We start from the raw sequence: 20,529 nt of genomic DNA on the forward strand, positions 1-20,529 counted from the left end.
GACGCTTCAGTCCTTCTTAGAAGGGGGAACAAAAATACAGGAGGAAATATGGAGACAAAGTGTGGAGCAGACAGTGAAGGAAAAGCCATCCAGAGACTACCCCACTGGGGGATCCATCCCATATACAGTCACCAAACCTAGATACTATTTCAGATGCCAAGAAGTGCATGCTGACAGGAACCTACTATAGCTGTCTCTCGAGAGGCTCTGCCAGAGCCTGATAAATACAGACGCGGATGCTTGCAGCCAACCATTGGACTGAGAACAGGGTCCCCAATGGAGAGAAAGGACTGAAGTAACTGAAGGGGCTTGCAACCCCATAGGAAGAACAACAATATCAACCAACCAGATCTCCCAGAACTCCTAGGGACTAAACCACCAAACAGTACACAGGGATTGACCCATGACTCCAGCTGCATATGTAGCAGAGGACAGCCTTGTCAGGCATCAGTGGGAGGAGAGGCCCTTGGTCCTGTGAAGGCTCTATGCCCCAGTTTAGGGGAATGTCCCGGCAGGGAGTGGGAGGGAGTGGGTGAGTGGGTGAGAGGGAGTGGGTGGGTGAGTGGGTGGGTGGGGGAACACCTGCAAAGAAGCAGGAGGAAGGGAGGATGGGATAAGGGGTTTCTGGAGGGGAAACTGGGAAAGGGAATAACATTTGAAATGTAAATAGAGAGAATATCCCTCCTTCCCTCCTTCTCTTCCTCTTTTCCTTTCCCTTCCCTCCTTCTTCCCCCCATCCTTTCCCCTCTCTTTCTTTTGAGAAAGGGACTTACTATGAGGCCCTGTCTATCCTGGAACATACTATGTGTATTAGGCTGCTCTCAGACTCTAGCGTCTCCTACCTCTGTGTTACAAGTGCTGGGATCACAGGTGTGCCCCTAGCATACTCAGTTTAAGGTAAAATTTGCACAAAACATTCACCATTGGAAAGTCAGGCTTAGAGAAATCAGAGTTCAACCTCGTTCAGATATTTGAGCCTAGGCCCAGCAAGATAGTACGATTCCATCTGAAAGAGGGAAAAGGTTCCCATTACAAATGTCGTAGTTCATTATTTTAGTGAGTTTATAAGGTTTTTTATAGGCTTAATTACAATCCAGTTTTACTACGATTGCTTTTTTTTTGTCATAATAGGGGCTAAAAAAAAAGACCTCACATACTATCACTGAGCCACTTCTCCATCTCTATTTTGTTTTGAGACAGGATTTTGTTAAGTTTCCAGGGTGGACTTGAACCCACTTTGGAAGAGTTAGGGTTTGTGCTCTTCATTCTTGAGCCTACCAAGTGACTGCTATTACAGGCCTGTATCCTGGACCAGATCTCCTTTTGTTTTTTGAGACTAGCTGTTTTATTTTTCCCAGGTTGGCCTTGAATTTGAGATCTTCCTGCCTTAGTCTCTCAGTGCTAGGATTACAAGAAGCAGTTCTACAACACTGGGCTCATTTTTATCTAAACATTAAAAACTGATTTTTTTCATGATACTGAACACCAAGCTTTGGCTGGTCCTAAACATATATTCTACCTCTGAGCTATCTGTTCCTTTAGCTCTGCAATCTAGTTTTAAATAGTTACTAGGTGAGAGTAAATTTTGATCATCAACCTGATTGGATTGAAAAGCACCTCCAAGATCAGTGAAGCACATTGAGGGTATTCATTTCCAGAGAGGATTAACTTAGTAGACAATCTTGTCACATATGCTGGGGGCCTACATGGGGGGGGGAACCTTACAGCATAAGCATTGTCTTTACTTTTTTTTCCTTTTTGATACAGATTCTCACTGTCTAACCTTCCATGTTCTGAAACTAACTTTGTGCTTCAGGCTGGTGTCAGACTCACAGAGATCCTCTTGCTTCAGCCTGCTGTGTGCTGGGACTAAAGTATGTGATTTTTAGCTGCTGTGATTTGAACTGTGCCATGGTCTTCTGACATGACAGACTAAAGCTTCTAACTGAGCCACAATAAGTCTTTTCCCCTTAAGTTGTGAAGTATTTTATCACAGCAAGTTGAAGCCTGACTAAAGTATACATACCATTGCCTCCAAAGATCATACATGGTCATTTATCTTATTGCTCTAGTGCTAGTTAACCACTAATTATTTTCTGTCCCTAAAGATTTTCGTTTCTGGACAATTCACATAAACAAAATTGCAAAGTATGTGGCATTTTCCTCTGACTGATTTCACTTAGTGTATGTTGTCAAGTCTTACTTTTTTAAGCATGCATGACATTCTGTTGTATTGTGAGGAGGTCAGAGGACAACTTTGTGGAGTCTGGAGTCTATTCTATCTTTATGTGGTTTCCAGGAATTGAACTCAGGTTTCTAAGCTTGAGTATGAAGTGCCTTTACCCATTGAATTATTGCCTTCTTTCTTTTCAGACAGAGTCTATATTGGTCTTAGTTTGCTATGTGGTAGAATATGACCTTAGACTCTGATCTTGGATGAGATTACATCTCTATGCTGCTATGTCTTTTTTACATATGTACACACACACACACACACACACACACACACACACATATATATATAAAATTTAATTAAAAATTTAAAACTATCTTATGTATATGGGTGTTTTTAACAGCATGTATGTCTGTGCAACACGTGTGTGTCTGGTGCCAGTGGAGGCCAGAAGGGACCATTGGGCCTCTGGAAAAGCAGCCAATTTTCTTAACCACTGAGCCATCTCTCCAGATCAGTCTTTTTAAAGTGCTAAACATTTATTTAGTTATGTATGTATCTATTTATTGTGTGTGTGTGCACATGTGTACTTGGGCCATAGAACTCATGCAGAGGTCAGAAGATAAGTTGCAGGAGTTGATTCTCTACTTGCTCTATGTAAGTCCCAGGGATTTAATTCAGGTTTGTCAAATGAGCCTTTTTTTTTTTTGGTCTACTATGCCTGGTTTTATATGTATTGGGTATCAAACCCAGGGATTTCCCAGTTTTGCAGACAAGTTTTGGTAACTCTGTTTAACTTTTTGGAGAACAACCACACAATGTTTCATGTTTAGCTGCACCATTTTACATTTCTTTCAGCAATGAATGAGAGATCTGTTTTCGCTACATCTTTGTTAATGCCAGTTACAGTTTTTTCTTATTGCAGCTATCCTCTTGGGTATGAGTAGTATTTCATTTTAGTTTGATTTGCACGTCCCAAATGAGTAGTGTTGTGTTTATTAGGCAGTAATCTCTTATCTGTACAGGACCTAAGTTCCTAGTACATGGCTAAAACCATAGTACTGAATCCTATAAAAGTGTACGTTTTCCTATGTACATATACATAGGATAAAGTTTAAGTGGTAAGGCAGACCAATAGTAAGATAGAACAATTATAACAAAATGCTTTAATTCAATTGTACCATTATATTTAAAGCTGTCTGCCTCTGGCAAGATGGACCAATGGAGAAGGGTGCTTGCTATACAAGCCTGGTGGCTTGAGTTTGATCCGCAGAATCTATGTAAAATTGGAAGTAAAGAACTCCACAAAACTCACTGAACTTTTAGTTGTAAGGGAAAATACCTGGATTGTTGAAGACCTAAGTTGTGATTTGAATTCCGTGACGGTTTTATGAGGGTGAAATATTACCACTACTTTTTGGTTGTTTATGTTTGTTTTGAGTTAGGGTCTATGTTACCCATAACTTCACAGTCCTTCTATCTAAGCTTCTCAGGCACTGACATTATAGATGAACATCTTCATATCTAAGTTACTACTATTACTATAAAAATATGCTTATGGTTGTTCAAATGAGACATCCCTTATAAGTCTTAGACATTTGAATACTTGGACCAGTTGGTGACTATTTGGGGACAATTAGGAGGCCTTTGGGGTGGGCTTGGGGGTTCAGGAGCCTTGCACTATTTCGAGTTTGTTCACTATGCTTCCTGTTTGAGATATAAGCCCTCAGCTGCTGCTCCAGCCAACACGCCTGCTACTTGCTACCATGCTGCCTCGCCTTGATGGAATCTTATGCCCCTGGAACAGTAAGCCCAAAATAAATGCTTTCTTTTTTTAAAGTTGCCTTGGTTGTGATCTTTTATCACAGCAATAGAAAAAAAAAATCTAAGACAGAAGTTGGTGCCAGAGACTGTACTATTGATGTGATAGACTTAACCATGTAGCTTTTGTTTGTTTGTTTCTGAGGAATGTGGAAGACTTTGGACCTTTGGACTAGAAAATTGGTTGAATGCTATAAGTAGAGCTTAATGCTCAATCCTAGTAGGGCCTTGGAAGCCAGTAGTGCTGAGAGCTATGCTGACCTCAGAGGCCCAGCTCAAAAAGTTTCAAAGGGGAACAGTAATAGGAACTGGTATAGAGATCATTCTTGTTGTGTCTCTTGCAGAGACTTCGGTTCAGTTCCTAACACCCACATGGCAGCTTATTGGCTTTCCATAACTCCAGTTGAAGGGGATCCAGAACACTCTTCTGGTCTTTGTAGTCTCTAGGTACACATGTAGTGTTCATACATATATGTAGGCAAAACATTCATACTCATAAAAATCAACAAATATTCAAAAACATAATGGACTACTTGCTTTGGTGGAAGATATTTCAAGTTAACCTGTTGTGGTTATTAGTAATCACTCTTATGGAGACCTATAGTGAAAGGGAGCAGAAATAAACACAGAATGTACACTTTGAAGAGAACAGCATACGCTTGTGCTGGAAGAGCTAAGGTGACTAAAGCAAGTCCTGATGTGCATTGGGGAAAAGGCAGTGGTACGCTCAGAGTAAGACCCCATGCAGCTAAGCTTCCACCTTGTAAGAAGAAAAGGTCTAAGGAATTTTCTGCTCCTGAAAAAGAACAAGTCAAAGCAGCTAGGAAGGTGATTGAAGGGCACCAGGGTTCACCTCAAGTGACTATGTGGTTTTGGCTTCAGGTTCATGAAGGATGCAGGAGTAAAGGGATTGTGCTGTAGTCTTTCTCCCTGTGTCCTAAGGATGTGCATGGGGCTAAAATAAAAAAGTAGATGGAGAGGTGGCTGAGCAGTTAAGAGTACTTGCTGCTCTTGCAGAGAGCAGGGTTTGGAAAGCCACTGAGAACAGGCATGGGACAGAATTGTCCCTGAATAGAGAGGCCATTTTGTGAAGCTGTGAGTGTAAAGTCTGGATTGCCTCGGAGACCCTAGGATGTTGGAGATGCCAGAGTCCCAAGATATCTGCTAAGAAGAGCTGCATGCTGCATGCAGGGAATCTAAGAAGCCTGAAAGAGGGTGGGGGAGGTGTGCTGCAGTTATAAAGCTAGAAGGTAGGGTCATCTAAGCACTTTGACATTGTACACAGAACTACAGGATTTGGAATTTGCCCCGCTGGATTTTGGTTTGCTTTGGTCCAACATTTTCTTAATATATTTTCTTTGCTCCCTTTTGGAATGGCAATGTATATTCTGTACCATTGTATGCTGGAAGGATGTAATTTGCCTTTTGATTTTACAGGGTTACAATTAAGGGATTGCCTTGAGTCTCAGAAGAAACTTTGGACTTTAAACTGTGTTGAGACTGTGAAAGAATATGGGGACTTCTGAAATAGGACTAAATGCATTTTGTTCCACAAAACTGTGGAGTCCAGGGAGTTGGATATGGTGGTCTGAATGAGCTATCCCTCAGAAGTCTTGAGCATTTGAATACTTGATCGCCAGTTGGTGGCTGTTTGGTAGAGGATTAAGAGCTATGGCTTTGGTGGAGGAAGTATGGCACTGGAGTGGAGTTTGAGGGTTCAGAAGACTCCTCCATATCTAGTTTGTTTTCTCTGCTTCCTGTTTGAGATGTGATCTCAAAGTCTGCTGCCTCCCGCTGCTCTGCTTCATCACAATAGAGTCTTACCTTTGGAAAGATAAACCCCAAGAAAACCCTTTTCCACATAAGTTGTCTTGGTTGTGGTACTTTATCATGGCAGTAGAAAATAAAACAATGCTATAATAAATTTATACAAATGTAGTATTTTTGCTTTTCCCTCGAATTTTTTTCTTTTAACTTTTAGTACATTATTTACACGTGTGTGCACTAGTACATACTGTGGAGGCCAGAGGACAACTTTTGGGAGTCAGTTCTCTCCTTCTACCATGTGGGTCTTGGGGATTAAACTCAGATTGTCAGGCAGGTACCTTTACCACTCACCCATCTCACCCATCTCACCCATCTCACCCATGCCATGCCCCCTTTGTTTGTATGTGGATTTTTTTTCTGAGGTACCATTATGTAGCCCACACTAGACTTTTGGTCCTCCTGCCTTAGCCTTCCAATTACTGGGAGTTAGGTGTGTGCTGCCATGTCTGGCTTTACTCCCAGCCTTTTCTATGACTTTTGGACTATAGGTACCTGAATGTGATTGAAACTGTGAAAGTAAAACTACGTAGAAGAGAGACTTTGCTGCATGTTCTTTAGAAAAAGAGTTAAACCCTTTACCCATTTTCAGGGTGTAGAGTGCTGATGATTAATACCTCAGAGTCTTGAACATGCTAAACTGTACATTTTAAAAATCAGTTTGCCTTTGTATGCTTTGTCTGCTTGTTTTATGTTAAAGCAGGGTCTCATTAAGTACCTCTCACTGGCCTAAAGCTCACTCTGTAGACCAGGCTGGTCTTAAACTCACAGAGATCTGTTGCATCTTATTTGCATGTATTTTCTTCTACTTTATGGGTTGTTCTTCTCACTTCCTTAATGATATTCTTTGAGGTACAAAGGTTTAACATTTTTTATGAGATAGTTTCTTCCCCCCTTTCTCTTACTGACTTGTAGACATGTTCTGTTGTTTTAAAAATCATGTCTATGGGTATTTTATCTGCATGTCTGTCTGTATCATGTACATGCCTGCTGTCTGAGGAGGCCAAAGAGGGAACTAGATTCCCAGGACCTTGGGTTTCAGATTCCAGTGAGCTGCCATATGGATGCTGGGAGTTGAGCTTTTGTCCTATGGAATAGTATCTAGTGCTTTTAACTAGTGAGCCATCTCTCCAGCCCCCTGGTTTCTTTTTTAAGATACATTACCACTGTGTAACTCAGACTGGTCTTTATTTAGTTTTGTTTTGTTTAGTTAGGTCTGTATTTAGTTTAGATTGTCAACTCAGTGGTTGGCCTGCTGTAGCCTCCCGTCAGTTTTTTCTTCAGTTGACACTATATTTGGTTGTTATAGCTGGGAAAGTTTGCCTGGCCCAGGATAACCAAGATTTATTCTGGTGTTTTCTTCTAAGAGCTTTATAGTTTTAGTTCTTTTTTAAAAAAAGATTTTATTTATTATATATAAGTACACAGTAGCTGTCTTCAGACACACCAGAAGAGGGCATCAGATCCCATTATAGATGGTTACGAGTCACCATGTGGTTGCGGGGAATTGAACTCAGGACCTCTGGAAGAGCAGTCAGTGTTCCTAACTGCTGAGCCATCTCTCCAGCTTGAAACAATAGTTCTTATCTTATGTCTGTGATCCATTCCGAAGTAATTTCTGTGTTTGATGTGGGATGGGGATCCAATTTTCCTCTTGCACATACTGATTTGTGTTGTCCAATAACTTTGCTGAAAATACTGCTGTTTACTCATTGAATAGTCTTAGTTTTTTGTTGAAAATTATCTGACAAGAAGTATTAAGGCTTACTTTTAGCCTTTCATTAATTTTTCATTGATCTGTTTCCATTGCTATTCTGTTGCTAAGTTCTAATTTAATTATTTTCCTTAGTAGGCCTCCTTCCTTTTTTTCTTCTTCCCTCTGCTCATGTAGTCCAGGCTAGTAGCCTTCAACTCTCTATGTAGAGAAATAACCCGAACACCTGATCTTGTATCCATGTCTCAAGTCCCGAGATTACAGGCATGCATCACCCTGTCCAGTTAATGTGCTACTGGTGCTCAAACTCAGGACTTCCTTCATGCTAGCTAAGCACTCTAGCAGCTGAGCTACATCCCCTAATTGAATTGTTTTGTTGTAGAAGAGAACATATTTTCTTGAAACTTGTTTTATTGCGTAGCATCTGATGTGTTCTAGAGATGCTTCGTCTGTGCTTGAAACAAATTCATATTTGCTCTTCTTAAAGAGAATGTTTTACAGATGTCAGCTAGGTTAGGTTGTTTGATACTATTGTTCAAATATTTTGTTATTGAAATGTCTGGTCCTTTCTTCAGTTTGTTAGGTTTTATTTCATGTATTATGGGGGGAATGATTGTTAAATATATGTGTATAGGCATATAATTGTTTCTTCATAAAATATCCCTTTGTCTCTAGTATTTGATATCAGCAAATTGGGCTTTTAAAAATATATTAGAGCCTGAAAAAAATTTTAGGGTATGAGGGATTGGAGAGATGCCTAAATGGTTGGGGACCTTGTTTGGCTACATAGCAACTTGTAATCATCTGTAACTACAGTTCCAGAGGATCTGATGCTTCTTCTGACCTCTGGGCACAAAGCATGCACATTGTATGCAGACATGCATATGGAGACAAAAATTATACACATAAACTAAATATTTAAAAAATATGCTTCAAAGTTTTGTGTCTAGAGAGCTGGCTCAGTGGTAAGAGCACTTGTTACTCTTGCAGAGGACCTGGATTCAGTTCCTAGCACCCACATGGTACTCTCAACCATGCACAACTTGCTTACAGGGGATCTGATGCTGTCTTCTGACCTCTACTGGCACTAGGCAAAATACTCATATAATTTAAAAAGTTGATTTTTTTTTAGAGTATTAAAAAGATTTCCAAGGTCTGTGCTGAGGACTGAGGATTGAATCCAGGGCCTCTCACATGCTAGGCCATTGCTCTATTTCCGAATTACAACCCAATTTGAACTTTATTTTTTAGGACAGGGGCTTGCTACATTGTCCTGGCTGGTCTTACAGTTTTGATCCTTTTGCTTCAGCCTCTGGCTAGCTAGGATTACAAGGCATGGACCAGGGATTTCATTTAGAATGGTTGTAAAAAACAGGGTCTTGTCTGTATCCTAAGCTGACCTTGTACTCAAGGTTATTTAGTAGCATCTTTCTGTACAAGGACATGATGGCATGTGCCACCATGCCCAGCATAATTTGAGGATTCTCTCTTTTTATTTTCTTGTTTTTATAGAGTCTCATGTAGCTGAAGGTGGCTTGAACTTTTGATTCCTGCTGCCTTCACCTTGGAGTGCTGGCTTTACCATATTTTTTTCCTTCTCAGACAGGGTTTTTGTAGCCCTGGCTGTCCTGGAATTAGCTCTGTCTCCCAGTGCTGGGATTAATGGTGTGCACTACTACTCTCCAGATAGAATTTCAGTTTTTAAAAGAAATGTTACACTCCAAAAAAAGTGTGAAGATTTTTGTTAAGAATCATATAACTTTACCTATTTCTGGCTGCTTAGAAGTCTGTCTTCTAGATTTTTGGCCTTGAGGTTTCTGCATAAATGACCTTTGGTTAGGTGAAGTGACTAAGTATCACTGTTCTTACTTTAAATGAGCACTTAAAATGTTAGCAATTGGGTAATGTGGGTGAAGATTGTACTATATTCTTTGTTTATTCTTGCAGCTTATTTCCCCAGGTTAAAATTATTTCGAAATAAGTAGTTAAAGGAAAAAAGGTCTCAGGTCACTGATTTGGCTTCCTGGTTGAAGGTGCTTGCTACCAAATCTGATAACCTGAGTCTGATCTTAGAAGCCACATGGTAAAAAGGAAAGAACAAACCCTTGAAAGTTGTCTCTAAGCTCCACGTAAGCCCCACAGTGGGCACACACACAGAATAAGTAAATAAATATAAAAAGAGAAAAAAAAAACTTGCAGGAAATAGCAATCTTATTAAGTGGCATTGGAACTGTATTGATTTGGCAATGTAACCTGATAGACCACCTTATGAATTCTTACTTTCATTCTTAGCTCTAGTGTTAAACGTAGATGTTTTTAATAGTACACTCTTGTTGGTCAATTTCTGAATGTTTTCATTGGACTCTTAATTATCCATCAAATAACGGAGTAAATATTGGACTTATACTTCCATAATGTTTAGAGATGGCAATAATCTCCTGCCCCATAGGAAATCATGAGTGTAGTCCTCCTTAACTTTGTTTTTGAGTTGCCCAACTTCATCTTTTGGTTACAAAAGTCAATTGCCCTAGCATCAGTTGTTGCAAAGATTCTCTCCTTGTTAAGTTTTCCTAAAATTATTGGACCATCAATATGTGGGTTTACTTTTAGACCATTTTCATTTCTTTGTGTGTGTGGGGTGTGTGTGTGTGTGTGTGTGTGTGTGTGTGTGTGTGTGTGTGTGTGTGTCTTCCCTTATGGCAGTACCATAGTATTTTGTTTTTGTTTGTTTGTTTTATTATACTAGAAATACTGCCTTAATAATGTAGTTGTTATTTTTTGAAACCCATGTAGCCCAGGCTGGCCTCAAACTCACTGTGTAGCCTAAGATGACATTTACCTTGTTCCTCCTGTCTTCACTTTCAGAGTACTGAGATTATAGATGTGTGCTTCCAAGCCTGGTTTATGTAATGCCATGGATTTTACACAGGGCTTTGCCATGCTAAAGCAGCACTGAACCTTCTGAACTACATTCTCAACCCAATAAATTAGCAGTGACATTGACCTCTGATCTCTTCATGTTAACTTAAGGTTTCCATGAACACATGCTTATGTACAGGCATAGAACAAGTGCGCAAGCAAGTGCACGTGCATGCACACACGCACACACCTCATATTATCAAAATCAAAAAATATTAAATATTTACAAAAGCGAATGAAGGATTCTGACAAGATAATATGTAGAACATGCCAAATTTACATCCCTATCCATATTGTATAAGGGTTCCCCTTTACCTGCATTCTTGCTAGCATTTTCTTTTCTTTTTTTCTTTTATGATATTTTTTGTTTTGTTTTTCTAGACAGGGTTTCTTTGTGTAGCCTTGGCTATCTCAAACTCTTTCTGTAGACCAGGCTAGCTTTGAACTTACAGAGATCTGCTTGCCTCTGCCTCTGTGCTGGGATTAAATGTGTGTGCCACCACTGCCCAACAATTTTTATTTATTTATTTTTAATTTTGTAATTATATTTATGAACAGAAAACTTAGGGTACATTTAGCCCAGTTTAGTGACGAGTTTTTTTGCCTTTTCCTTTTCCAGCTTGGCAATGTGAGCCATAGACTTAGAACCCAGGACATTGCCTCCCAGTGGCAGCAGATTTCGTCATATATGCCATTATAATTGGTCCTAATAGCTTCTTCCATCAGCTTAGCCAGAGCACCCTCGTCTTCCAAGTTAACCTGTGTGAAGGCAACAGTGGTGCACATCTTCCTGTGGACCAGGTGCCCTAGTCTGACCTTTCCCTTGATGATGCAGTAGGGCACCCCCATTTTTAGACACAGGGCAGGCAGGAAAACCACCAGCTCACTGGGGTCTACATCATGGGCAATCACCACCAGGTGAGCCTTGTTCTCCACCAAGGTGGTGACTATGTTGACCCCTGCTCGGAGGACAGGTGGTCTCTTAGTTGGGACATCCCCTTTGCCATCAGCTTTCTTCTCAGCAGAGGCCAGCAGCCTTTGCTTCTTCTCCTGCTTTGTCTCTGGCCTGTACTTGTGGGCAAGCTTCAGCAGCTGAGTTGCTGTTTGCCTGGCCAGGGCCTGGGGGAACTGGTTAATTAGGCAGGAGGTACTGTGAGCAGCTTATAGAGGATGGCTCTTTGCCACTGCAGCCTGATATAGCGGAGCCATTGGATGAAGTGTGTGAGATCTCTTTTGGGCTGGAGGTCCTGCTGAAGTTCTTAGGCCTTTTCTCAAACAAAGGAGTGACTACCATTTTGGCCTCCTGTTTCTTGCCAACACAGCAGGGGCCAGGGCCACCTTCTTCCTTTGGGCATCTTACTCGGCTGGAGGCAATTTTTATTTTAATTTATTTTTTTCAACTGGTCTCAGTATGTAATCTTGCCTGGCGTGAAACTTGCTATGTAGACCAGGATAGCCTCGAACTCATAGAGTTCCATTTGTCTTTTCCTCCCAAGTAGTGAAATTAAAGGCATGTGCCACCATACTCAACCCAGCATTTAATTTCTTGATGATAACAGTCTAACTGGAATGAGATGATATAGTTTTAATTGATATTTCATTGATTACTGAGGACACTAAACTTTCTTTTTCATATGTTTGCCATTTGTATTCTTTTGAAAACTGTTCACTAGCCCATTTATTAATTGGATGATTTAGATTTTGGGGTATTTTTTTGTAGTTCTTTATATATTCTAGGTATTACTCTACTGTATGATGTATTGTCAAAGATTTCTTTTTCCATTTTAGTAGGTTGTCATTTTTTTATATGCAACTGGTAAGATATAATTGCCCACCTAAACGTACAAAGCCGGTACCATCCATCCCTTAGGAACATTGATAACAACCTGTAAATACACAGAGCGAGATCTTTACGTCATCCTCCATTGTCCTGCCACGGCTTCTCTCTCTCTCTCTCTCTCTCTCTCTCTCTCTCTCTCTCTCTCTCTCTCTCTCTCTCTCCTCCTGTCTCCTCCTTTATGTTCTAGTCTCCTCCTCTTCCTTCAAACTTCTCTCCTGCCCATCCTTCCTTCTCCTCCAATGACAGGCCTCCTTCTATTCTGTACCTGCCCCTCACCTGTACTTTACAAATTCAATGGGGAGAAGGTTCTGGTGAAGTCACCTGATTCCTGAGTACAGTGACTAGGCAGCTGTCCTTGGGGCAGTGAAATTAGCATCAAAATACAGATAACTTCAGGGCAAACCACAACATTTCCCCCTTTTTGTCCAGTTAAAAAGCCTTTTCACTTATATATAAATTGAGAACAGTTATTATTACCATTCTACAATTTATAAAGCATATGATATACTCAACACCTAGTCCATCAGTATATCAGTTAAACAGAACATTTAGTTATTCATTCCAGCTTAAGAAAGGCTTAAAATCTATATTATATCTTGGCTAGCTTGTATACTATCTGATAACTATCCAATAAAATATGTATATTCAGAGTTATACAGCCTGATAGGCTATGAGGCTATAATCAGTTTTCAACCCCATCAGAAATCTTTGAATGACCAAATATCTATACACATAGAAAGACTGACACGGCTTCTAGAACTGAGAGGTTGTAGAGACAAATCTCCACTAGCACAGTCCCCTGTTAGCAACATGTGAGTGCAAGTCTTTAGCCTTCTGGCCCAAAATCAACTGACAGACTCTTGAAATGCAGATTTTGAAGGGCTGATCACCCTGTCTTGGCAGGATTTATCTGTCAACTATTCTGCATAATTTGTCCTTTTCTGGACAGTATTAGTCTGCAGATGAAACAGGCAGTTTTGTCCAGTGGCTGCCTAGCCACAAAGTATTGCCTCACCTGGAGGTAGAGATGTTCATATTCTTCATTAAATCCGCCAAAGGGGAACTGTTAGGAGCAGATATATCTCAACAAAAGATAAATAACTTTAAATCTCAAAGTTTGTGGATTTCTGACGTTTTTGAAAATCATCTATCTATATAAGACCATCTGAACTGTTGTCTTTATATCTTAATAATATCTTGAAAGTACTCTCACAAAGTCAGCAATATGTTTGCTATTTGACCCTTAACTCACATGTGTAATCAACTCAGAAGTTTGTAATGACATCAATAGAAGGACTTGCACTAAACCCTGTACTTTTAAACTTTTAACAAATAAATTCTATATCAAAGCAAAGATATGATTTTAGCTTAGTTAACAGATGAGATTACGATTGTATAACTCAATCTAGCTAATTCCTCCCTGTTAAATTACAACCATTTCTAAATTCCTCATAAAAACAACTTTAGAATAACCACTTTCAGCCCCCCAAAGTCCAGGGAATTGGGGCGACGACTCCTCTATAACTTCTTCAAGCTGTACATGGGCGTTGAGATATCCTTGGGGGTAGGGAGTAGGAAGAATGAAGCAAATACTGTAGCTGATATGTCCTAACTGGACTCAGCTGAAAGTCCTTGAGACCAGGAATCCAAGTAGACACGTTCTGTAAAATACAACTCTTAAGACAAAAGTTTAGAATTGAGATATCTTGTTTGATTCTCCTGAATCAATTTTTCAGGCGGTCTACCTCGATCAAATCTGATCAATATGACTCTGTGAGGTTTCTAGAGCCTAATCACACTTTTTAAAAACACAAAAACAAAATCTTTCTCCCAAAATACTGTGTTCCTTAGTCTGTAACCAGAAAAGCTTGTATTATGTACTCTCTCCCAGAGTAATAATATAACCATAAAACTCAAAGTCACACCCATTATTAAGATTAAACAATTTTTTTAAAAGCTAAACAATAAACCTGATAGGCTTTTGTACTCTGTGATATCAGGAAATGAACCCAAAATTATTGTGGAGCCCACGTTAATAGATTCCGAGCTTCCTGTTGTGGTAAATATCGAAAGTAACCACAAACCCTGGCTTGCTGGTATCAATGAGCCATATGGCCTTTAGCGGGGTAATTCATAAAACAAATTAAACACCTTTTATCAATTCTAATATTAATAAGCAACGTATCAAACCAGGACTTTAGTCCAAAATATATCCATCTGTTAAGCTCTCTACCCGGAGCCACAGATTTTTCTTTATTACTTCTATATGTCTGCATTCACTCTCCCTGGTGTTACAGACATTCATCACAACTCTTTACTTGGAGGTAGTGACTAATTTTTCCTTATCTAAGTTCTGAACCATGGATGAAAATCCCTACCTGATTCAGGTAATCTCTTTATTCTCTTCTTTCTAAAAACAAATGTAATCACCTTTTAATAATACCTGTAATTTAGAAGTAGCTTGTCTAACTAGGATTTCAACCCAAAATTCCCGTGGAGCCCACGTTAAAAAGAATATGAGTATCCTGAAAGACTTAAAATATAAAAAGACTTAAAATGTAAAAATATAAAAATAAAAAATATAGTTGTCTTTTACCTCACTAGGTCCAGCACTGCGGTGTCCCAAGATATCTGCTAGATATCTTGGTGGAAACATATCCCAATTCTTTGGCGGCCCAGTGTCTCCTGCCGCCGCAGACTTTCCTACACTCAAACCATCAAAAGAACACACAGCACGATAACTTTAGATACAATTGGTAATATATAATTGCCCACCTAAACATACAAAGCCTGATACCATTCATCCCTTAGGAACATTGATAACAACCTGTAAATACACAGAATGAGACCTTTATGTCAGCCTCCATTGTCCTGGCATGACCTGCCTCCCTCCCACCCCCGCCTCCTCCTGTCTCCTTGTAGGTTGTCTTTTTGACCTTGTGATTATTTCCTTTTCTAGGCAGAGCTATTTAATTACATGCAATGTCATTTATACATTCTTGGATTATTTCTTGTGATATTGAGCTCCTTTTCAGAAAGTACATGCCTATTCCTGTGCCTATATCTTAACCTGTCTTCTTCAATTGCTCACTACCTTTTTTGAGACAGGATCTTACTACGTAGTCATTGGTTGCCTAGAACTATGTTGACAAGGCCGAGAGCTGCCTGCCTGCGCCTTCAAAGCTCTGGAATTAAAACTATGGGCCACCACAGCCAACCTTCCACTTTATATTTTGAGACACTGAACCTGAAGCCTACTGATTTGGCTAGGCTAGCTAGCCAACTCATTCTAAGGATTCTCCCTTCTCTGGCTCCTCAGCATACATTATTGCACCTGGTTTCTCCAAGGGTTCTGAGGAGCTAAATGTAGGGGTTCATGCTTGCCAAGTAAGCATTTTACTAGCAGGCCTATTTCCCCAGCCTTCTGAAATAATTTTATTTTGAAAAATTTCAAACATGTAAAAAAAAGTAGCAAAGTAGTACACTGAAACTTTGTATGCTGCTCGCCTGCATTCTTAATTAGTAATGTTGTAACTGTTTTCTGTATATCTCAGAAGATGACAATGTAGTATGTTGGAAGCCAGTCTGGTCTACATAGTTTTATGCAGCCAGGACTAAATAATAAGGCCCTGTCTCAAAAAATATGGTGAGCAATTAAAGAAGACAATGCACACCAACTTCTATTTTCCATATATACATGGGAAAAAAGTTATTTTTCGTTTTTGGTTCTTAGGTGATTCTCTACCCTCAGCTCCCTGGTAACGGGACTATAGGTGCATTCCATAGCTCTCAGCTGGATAGGACATTTTTCCATAATGAATATAGACTTTGAGGTTAAGATGATGAATTTGTTTGGGGAATGGATTGAAGTGATGATAGGGCCAGCAAGATGGCTCAGTGTATAAAGTGCTTGTCAGGCAGACAGCTCGAGATTAGTCCCAGGAATTCATATGAAGTTAGAACGAGGGAGCTAACTTACACAAATAATAAAACATTGTAAGATGTGAAGATAGCACAACATTGTAACTAAGGAATGCATCAAGGCTATGGGGCTCTTCATGTAAAATAGTTAAAATAGTAAACTTGATTCTACATATATTTTAGCACAAATTAAAGAAACTAGTATCAGGTGAATTCAGAATCTTAGGCAAAATTCTTCTGGAAAAACGTAGTATTTTTACTCAACTTATGTATGGCTAAGTGAATTCAGGATTTGGGCACCTATATTGAATTTGGGGGTTTGAGATGAGCTGAGAACTAGGTATCTGTGTATGAAGACATATTGAACTGTATGCAACATGCTTTAGTAGTCACTGTAGCTATATTAAAAATGATAACACATAGTCCCTGAAGTCTTAGTTGTATAGAAACAAGAATAAACTTTTTATTAAGAAAGAAGCAATTATAAATCAGGTGACTTGTTTTTTCAACAATTTCTGTTGTAAGATGGTTTTAAAACTATCTCTTTTCCATCCTTCAGATTGCTACGGGAATATATGACTACATAAAAGGAAGTGCATTCTGATAGTTCTGATACCTGAGATGTAAGTGGACTGAAGAGAGAAGCAGGAAAAAGTTTAGTGCCAACTTTAGTTACAATGGCCACTGATTCTGGGGAGCCAGCTAGCACAGAAGATTCTGAGAAGCCTGATGGAGTTTCCTTTCAAAGCAGGGTTGCCCGGGCTGTTGCACCTCTGACTGTAGAAGCTAGAATAAAGGAAAAATACAGTACCTTTTCTGCTTCTGGGGAAACCATTGAAAGAAAGAGATTTTTCCGAAAGAGTGTTGAGATGACAGAAGATGACAAAGTTGCCCAATCTTCCCGCAGAGATGAAAGAAAAGTTGCAACAAATATTTCAAGAGTAGAAAAAGTTCCTACAAATGTGCTAAGAGGTGGGCAAGAAGTTAAATATGAGCAGTGTTCAAAGGCAACCTCAGAATCCTCAAAAGATTGCTTCAAGGAGAAAACTGAAAAGGAAATGGAAGAAGAAGCAGAAATGAAGGCTGTCGCAACGTCCCCTAGTGGCAGGTTTCTAAAATTTGATATAGAGCTGGGAAGAGGCGCTTTTAAAACAGTATATAAAGGATTGGACACTGAAACATGGGTTGAAGTTGCTTGGTGTGAGCTACAGGTGAGTATATAATTTTCTTGGCCTTATTAATTCCAAATTTAGCTGCCAGGACTGCCTGCATGATCCAGGATAAAGAGGCGAAGAGCCCTTCCACTATCATCTAGAAATTATACTCTTATCTTGAAACACATGCCAAGCTTTGTAAAAATTATCTTCACCCCCAGTGTCCTATTTTTCTTTTTCCTACTCCCTCTCTTCTTCCTCCTCTTCTTTTCTGGTCATACTAAGGATGGAATCAGGAGCCTTTTCAAACTAGGCAAATAGTCTACCATTGTGATATATTTCCAGACCAGTTTTGCTTTTAGCTTAATTTTGCAGTGCTGGGAATAAACGCGGAGCCTTATACAGGTATTCTGTCAATGAGTTATACCCCCTTCTCTCCTCTCTATTCATTCATTCATTCATTCATTCATTCATTCATTCATTTATCTAATGCTAGAGATCAAATTTTGTGTCTCGCATATGCTAGGCAAGTAGTCTAAGACTGAGCTATAAAAATACCCAACCTTTGGAAATACAAGTAAGTTTCACTTTACATTTATCATTTATTTTGATACAGGGTATGTAGCCCAATCTGGCCCTGAATTCTCTATGTAGCCCAGGCTGTGTTCAAACTGATAGTCTTCCTGTCTCAGTCTCTCTAGTGCTAGGGTCATAGGCATATGCCAACTATGCTTGCTTTCCTTTACTGTTTTAAGAACAAAAAAAATCTGTGTTGTGACAGTCTTTGGGAAAATTATTTTATTAGCTTTAGGAAATTCCCCACATTCTCACTAACATCTCATTTTAAGAATTGACTGTATATGTCTCATTATTTGATTTTTAAACTACATAATTAAGTGTATGATAGGGATGTATTCAGTATGATATCTGCCTTTATTTTTCCTTACAAAAACACGTGAAATTCATATATTTTTACAAATAGGAAAAATACTTTTTGGCTCTTTGAAAACTTCTTTTGATATTCTATCCTCATGCCTTTGAAACTACAGAAAACTGAAATCACCAGAATCTACAGAAGTTAGTGAGCCCAAGTAGATATTTTTATGTAGTACTATTAACAAATGAGGGATAATTGGACTATGAACAGGGACCCCCTTGTAGGAGTTAGAGAAAGGATTGAAGGAGCTGAAGGGGCTTGCAACCCCATAAGAATAACAATGCCACCCAACCAGAGCTCCCAGGGACTAAACCACTACCCAAAGACATGGGCTGACCCATGGCTTCAGTAGCAGGGGATGGCCTTGTTGGGCACCAGTGGGAGGAGAAGCCCTTGGTCCTGCCAAGGCTGGACCCCCCCAGTGTAGGGGAATGTCAGGGCAGGGAGTGAGGGTGGTTGGGGAGGGGGAATACCCTTATAGAAGAAGGGGAAGAGGGATGGGATAGGGAGCTTATGGACAGGAAACCGGAAAGGGGAGTAACATTTGATATGTAAATAAAAAATATCCAATAAAAAAGTAAAATAATTCTGATGAAAAAAAGAAATGTGAATAAAAAATATACAATAAAACTTGCTTTATAAAAATATTTCCGGGGCTAGAGAGATGGCTTAGTGGTTAAAAGCACCTACTACCATAGGCAAACACTCTTACAGAATAAAAAAAAATAGAATTTCTGGAGCTAGAGATATGGTTCAGTTGTTAAGAGCACATACTATTCTTCCAGAGGACCTGAGTTCAATTCCTAGCATCCATGTTAGGTGGCTCATAATCACCTGTAATTGATGGCTCTGTTCTCTGCAGGCACCTGTACTCATGTATGTACACAAATACACACAATTCAAATCAATAACAATAAAATTAAAAGGAGTAAAAAAACAAATGAGGGATAGAACAGCACATAAAGTATTATAATGACAATAGTTTTAGGTAGATATAGGTCAAATATAAGGAGACCAAGCCTTGGTAACCTCAGTCAACTCATGAAAAAGTATTAGCATTCATATGGGACACTTAAAATTAAGATTGGAAATATGGCTCAGTTTGGTATAGTGCTTGCCCTAGCATGCATGAGCAAAGCTTTACGTTCAATTTTAGCACCACATATACTGGGCATGGTGGTATACATGTCTGTAATTCTAGTACTTGGCAGGTGATAACAGGAAGATCTGAAGTTCAAGGTCCCACTTGACTATATGTAGCTTGGGCCACATGAGACCCTATCTCAAAACAACAACAAAAATCCCACCACCAACACCAACGGGAAACAAATCCCAAACTTAAGACTGACTAAAGATAGCCACTACAGATAGGTTGTTGTTGTTTAAGTTCTAATGCTGTGTATGAAATACCCAGATTCCACCCATTGTAAAATTATATTGGTTGCCGTATGGGTGGATTAAAATTTAATCTTAACAGTTTGGTGTAGGAAGTTTATTATATTTTATTTGAGGCAGGTTCTGATATATTTTAGGTTAGCCCCAAATTCGCTATGTAGCTGAGAATGATCTTCAGCTTCTGAGCTTCCTGCTTCCACTTTCCAAGTGCTGAGATTACAGGCATATACCACCATGCCCAGTTAATTTGAATTTCAGGGGCTGAACTTCTCTGCCAGTAGAGCTATACCTCCAGACCTGGACCTCCTTGAAGTTGTACCTAGACACCTAGCAACTCCAGCTAGAGTCTGTGAACTAAACTAAAGCTGCCACTGAGAATCAAAACAAAGCAAAACTACCAGCAAGAAAAAAATAGGTACAATAGACTATATAGCAGGTTAACATGTTGAATGAACACTGTATGTACATTTTTATTATAGTAGTGATTATTATATTATTATATTTAAGTTAATGTAGAAGAAGAAGAAGTAGCTGAAAATTCATAGTTAAGGGTTAAGCATGATGCTAACACCTGTAATCCCAGCATTTAGGAGCTTGATGCAGAAAAATAATGAGTTAGATGTCAGATCTTGTTTCTTTAAAAATACAGTTTTTTTGAAATATTCACTGTAAGACACTTAATTTTGATTCTAAAACAGTTTTAGTACCCTTTCTATTTGAGCCACCAATAAAATAAATAAGGTTAATTCCATTAAAGTCCTCACAATCCTATTTAGTTCTATTTCCTTTTGTCTTCGTCAGATCCAGCCATAGATATTAAATGTAGACCCA

At 39.3% G+C, this 20,529-nt stretch overlaps 1 protein-coding gene and 1 pseudogene across 12 annotated transcripts in view; one reads left to right on the forward strand and one right to left on the reverse strand.

The window, feature by feature from the left end:
* Window positions 1-20,529, forward strand: part of Wnk3 (WNK lysine deficient protein kinase 3) — a 164,130-nt gene that overhangs the window by 18,124 nt on the left and 125,477 nt on the right. For 11 of the 12 annotated variants that reach the window (XM_087600106.1, XM_087600108.1, XM_087600104.1 and 8 more), the window contains 1 exon segment: window positions 16,772-17,423. In XM_087600106.1, coding sequence (XP_087456232.1) covers window positions 16,890-17,423 — 534 coding nt within the window. In that variant the 5' untranslated portion in view covers window positions 16,772-16,889. 12 annotated transcript variants of the gene reach the window in all.
* LOC147998173 (large ribosomal subunit protein eL8 pseudogene) lies at window positions 947-16,105 on the reverse strand (annotated as a pseudogene).

This window comes from Rattus norvegicus, chromosome X (genome assembly GCF_021556685.1).
Source record: "Rattus norvegicus strain SHRSP/BbbUtx chromosome X, alternate assembly SHRSP_T2T, whole genome shotgun sequence".
Taxonomy (NCBI): domain Eukaryota; kingdom Metazoa; phylum Chordata; class Mammalia; order Rodentia; family Muridae; genus Rattus; species Rattus norvegicus.